We start from the raw sequence: 5,000 nt of genomic DNA, 5'->3' as shown, positions 1-5,000 counted from the left end.
AGAAAATTCCGCATTCTTCGTTTGTATCGTTAATGGCGCAAATAGAACCTTTTATTTTCCGGATTTTTCGTGAGTTGATTTCCCTGGTGACGTTCGGAGACACAAATACCGAGCCAGATCAAATGAGTCCCTCAAATTCGATGTGGCGTTCTCATTAGAACGCATAATGCAAAAGTAGCCAATGTTACTAAAAATATGAAAACAAAGAAAACAAAGGAATTGTAAAGTCATTGTTTTGTTATGAAATCATTGCCGGAAATCTTGGAACGTGCTTGTGTTAATTGCGCAACAACATAATATTTACCCGCTGAAAGTATGGATTGGAAGTTCTATCGGGAAGCAATAAATCTTTTGATCTGCTGGTTGGGAATTTTCTCGCAAGGTAAGTTATTGATTTTTATTTGTTACTTTGTGCACGAGCAGAACTTTTCACAGCTTGCCGAGCTCGGTGCTTTATACTTGTAAGCGAACCGAGACGCCGCTCAAGTGGACTTTGCCTTGGGCCTTCATTTGGCTCAGGCGAGAACTACTTTGAAACCTACGTTTATAACTATAAAAAGCAATGTACTTACCACTCTGAGATCAAATGTTGACAATACTTAACTGGGTGTCAATTTAAGCGCAAGTTAATGAAAGAAATGTTTAACACAAATCAAATGTCTTCAAGTCTTCTCTACGCTCGACAAGATTGACGAGGCAAAGATTAAGCGAAGCAACAGGCCGAGAATAAAGCCGACTACAAATCAAGTATAAATTGAAATTTTTGTGATCCGGCTTGGAGAGAGAATTTGCTGGCAATAATTGAAAGAGTACGAGTTCAAGCCAGAATTCCAAAATCGTTCAAATATAACTTGCGATAAATTTTTGGATTTTCCTGTTAGTTGTGTTACCTCCCACAAGCCTATCACAGGGCACATCAAATAACTAGAAGTGGGCGGCCAAATTTCTACAATTTTCCTGATTCTAGATTTTCTGCCAAGTGTACTTTGTTGGTGGATTGTCTGTCTATGCCGAATCATTGCATCAGAATTTAAGTCTGTGCAAATCAGTTATGTCACGCGATCTCGCAATGTGTTCTATGATTGTTCTTTTGTTATTGCTGTGAATACCGCTGAGCACGACTTCATATTATCTTAGCCTGTAAATGTCGTGAAAAGTAAAACATTTTTATTGACTTAATCAGAACATTGCAGAGTCATTTTCCTCACTGATCTCTAGAAGTACTTTTCTTCTTAGTTTATCTGTATATATAGTCTGCTTCTGGAATAAATAAAGTATGTATGTATGTATGTATGTATGTATGTATGTATGTAAGCAAAATGACACTATTGAGCAATCTGAACAAACCCACAATATGGCCGTGGAGTTAATCTCTGACCCCTCAGCATTTCAGTATTTTAGAAATGTAAAATAGATATTAAATTCAAAAATAATAAATTGTATACAATAAAACGGAAAGGGCAAAAATAATTACAGTAAAAGTGACAATAGCATAGGTTTATCCTTTTTGTGAATCGGTTGAGTTAGTACTGTGTTGCCATGAAGGAGTTTGGAGTGGGCGAGAGAAGCGTCAGCCGGTTGCATCCTGGAGAAGATTATAGCTGATACAACAATTAAATTTGTACATGAACTAATCCTGTTTAACTGAAAAAATAAGAGTGGCCATCATTTATTCCATAATGTATTTGTTCAGCCATGCCTCTTAATCAGTATTGTGGTAATGGTTTGAACTTTAAGTTGAATTTATTGAATTATACATGTAACAGTTGTGTAAATTTCTTTTCACAGCCGTTTCTGATGCCGCGGATACATCATGGATCACTTGTTATGCGGGAGAAACAATAACGATTTTGTTTGAACGAACACCACGAGAGTCCCTGAATGACTTCAGTGGATATCGGGTTTGCAAAAACAACTTGATGTTTGGGTCCCTTGGAAGGGATCCTGGTTCGGTATATAAGTGCTCTGATTATTACGCTGACTTAGAGCAGTTCTGCCTAAAGAAGACAGAATTTGAGAAATTCAACACATCACATATGATGCTGAAGATAAAAAACATTACAATGGCAGATAGTGGGAACTACTCCTTGTATTTTGTCTTCAATAACTTTGAAAGCCACGACATTAAAGAAACTCAGTTGGAGGTGATTGAAGGTAAGTAAGCATTGCATGCACAAAAAAAACAGGTCACAATTCTGAGTCTGCTCGTTTGCTTAGTCTCCTGACCCTCTAGGCATTTGAACTGCACTTCAACAAGGTAGTACAGTACGTTTACTGTACTGTGGAGGGTTCTGCACTAAAAACTCGATTTCCATATTTTCAGGATGCGCGTGAAATGGTGCAATTTCCGCGCGGTCAAACAAACAAAAATTAAAACGGTAACGCTTGTTGTGCAAGCTATACTGTGGTGTGCTATGCTACGGCTGTACTTGCTGTAGTTGGACTGCGTTGAACTGCACGGAACGGCACTGTGCGGTGTTGTATTAGACTGCACTGCACTTTACTATACGGCACGGCACTGAATTGCACTGCCGTCATGTGCACCACACTCCACTGTACTGTACTGTAGTCGGTGCTTTGGTGTCATAGTCTGTACCAGTTACCTTCCTGGGCTTCATTACTGTATCGTAATACATACTGTTCTAGAAAAGGTTAGTGTGTGGTGTTTGGCACATGGTGTAGTGTGATTTAGTTTACAATAGCTTATTTATTTATTTATTTATTTATTTTTAAATATTGTAATTTTATTGGGTAAATTTACTGGTTTTTAATTTAGTTATTAATAATATTGTAATGCGCTTTTGAGTATTTTATAGAAAAACGCGCAATATAAGTATTAGATATTATTATGATTATGATTATTATTATTATTATTATTATGATTATGATTATTATTATTATTATTATTATTATTATTATTATTATTATTATTATTATTATTATTATATTAAGTTAACTTGGTCTTTGCTTTAAAGGAAAACAGTACACCACGACCATGAGACCACAAGACCATGAATCAGTCAAAACTGGTACTCCGACCAAGGATGTCTCCAGTACCGGTAGGAATAATATTGATAGTTTTAAGTGTGTGTCGATCTAATATAATATGTGAGTGTAGCATAAAAAATACGATAAATAAAAGTACGAAGCAAGGTGCAGGTTATAATTATAGAAAGGTTAAAATGCTTATACCAGAGCGGATATCTATTACCGTTTTTATTCGATTAACCTCCCACCTTGAATAAGGGCCCACCCTGAAAGACCAAAAACTTAATAACCCCCTTCCCAACAGTAAAACATAACATTTCTGTGCTAGCCCAACGTGAAGTAGGCTCGATTTCCGCCGCTCACTAGGGTTCAGGCCTTTTCTCCCCGAGAGGAAATCCCGGACCCTAGTGAGCGGCGGAAATCGAGCCTAAACGTGAAGTAAGGGGAGCGTCAGTTGTGTTCCAGAATTGTTTTTTGATATGTTAGTCAATGAACTTTTATATTGTTTATGGCTTGTTCATGTTAGCTTTTGCACTTTATTCTTGAAGAAATTCATCAGGCTAGATAACTGAATATTCGATTTAAATGTTCTTACAAGGTCGGCATTAGGTAACATAGGGTGAAGCGGTCCCGAATGATCGGAATTTTCCGATCGTCCTTGTGACGTCATCGTCCGACTGCTTTCACAAAATAAACAAATATGGCGCTGAAGTGCTTTATTATCCTTTGCATTGTGTGATAAATTTGCCGGCGGCCAGCTCTGTTGGGACAACTATTCCTCAGTTTACACACTGAAGGACTGACAATGCAGATTTTTTCGAGGAGTGGATGAATGTTTACATGCCTTTACCACTTTATTCTTGAAGAAATTCATCAGGCTAGATAACTGAATATTCGATTTAAATGTTCTTACAAGGTCGGCATTAGGTAACATAGGGTGAAGCGGTCCCGAATGATCGGAATTTTCCGATCGTCCTTGTGACGTCATCGTCCGACTGCTTTCACGAAATAAACAAATATGGCGCTGAAGTGCTTTATTATCCTTTGCATTGTGTGATAAATTTGCCGGCGGCCAGCTCTGTTGGGACAACTATTCCTCAGTTTACACACTGAAGGACTGACAATGCAGATTTTTTCGAGGAGTGGATGAATGTTTACATGCCTTTACCATTTTATCTTTGCCTACCGCTTCACTCGATGTTACTTCTTTGTACTGTTGCAGAGGACTCTACATAACATAGGGTGAGGAGGATCCGAGCCCAACTGGATCCAGTCTTCGTTTGGTAAAGTATTCCTCATTAATTTTTTTGCAAACTCAGAGACTCAAAAGCAGTTCTTTCGATGAATACATGAATTTTCAACAACCTATGTTGAAGTGTATAAAAATATATTTATTTATATTTTTTTAATGGGGGGACTTCTTTGCAATTGTAAAAGCCCAAAAGGTTTGCTTTAGTCCCCCTCCCTGTTGTAATGTTAATATTAACTATTGGGCAATATTTTGCTATCTTTAATCATGGGAAATAAAACAATAACCACAATCATGCGTGAAAGCTTTGAGGATTTATCTACAGGCTATATTTCACTAAAACAGCTATAGCTAGTGCTTGAAAACTTGGTTTACCAGGAACTACAAAATTTTAAAACATTCCCCATTTCCCCCATAGCCTACCTTACTTGGTTCTTGTTGCCATGAAGTGGACTACAATACATGTAAGTTAATTTAGTAACATGGGTACTAAATAAAGGTAAATTAGAATGACTTTAATCAGTCATTACTGATTTGTTTTGGGTGCACATTTAGCATGATTTCTCATCTGTTCAGTAAATACATGTATGAAATTATACTTTTGTTACATTACTCCCATGATGTTATCAAATACTGTAAAAAGTTTAAATTTTTAAACTAGCCACATATGTCGAATACTAAATGCTTTCAATAACCAAAACTATGTTACTAAATTAACTTACATGTATTGTAGTCCACTTCATGGCAACAAGAACCAAGTAAG

General features: G+C 36.9%; 1 protein-coding gene across 1 annotated transcript in view; it reads left to right on the top strand.

The window, feature by feature from the left end:
• LOC146463252 (uncharacterized) overlaps nt 1–3,843 on the top strand; it is a 3,868-nt gene extending 25 nt beyond the window's left edge. Inside the window, exons 1-3 of the mRNA XM_085084547.1 lie at nt 1–382; nt 1,789–2,154; nt 2,976–3,843. The exon at nt 1–382 is cut by the window's left edge and continues 25 nt beyond it. Coding sequence (XP_084940673.1) covers nt 316–382; nt 1,789–2,154; nt 2,976–3,100 — 558 coding nt within the window. The 5' untranslated portion in view covers nt 1–315 and the 3' untranslated portion in view covers nt 3,101–3,843. The remainder of the gene's footprint in view (nt 383–1,788; nt 2,155–2,975) is intronic.
• Nucleotides 3,844–5,000: the final 1,157 nt, after the last annotated feature.

This window comes from Pavona decussata, unplaced genomic scaffold (assembly GCF_977016875.1).
Source record: "Pavona decussata unplaced genomic scaffold, jaPavDecu1.1 SCAFFOLD_179, whole genome shotgun sequence".
NCBI lineage: Eukaryota > Metazoa > Cnidaria > Anthozoa > Scleractinia > Agariciidae > Pavona > Pavona decussata.
Note: the sequence above shows the minus strand (reverse complement) of the source record. Positions and strands in the feature narration are given on the sequence as shown.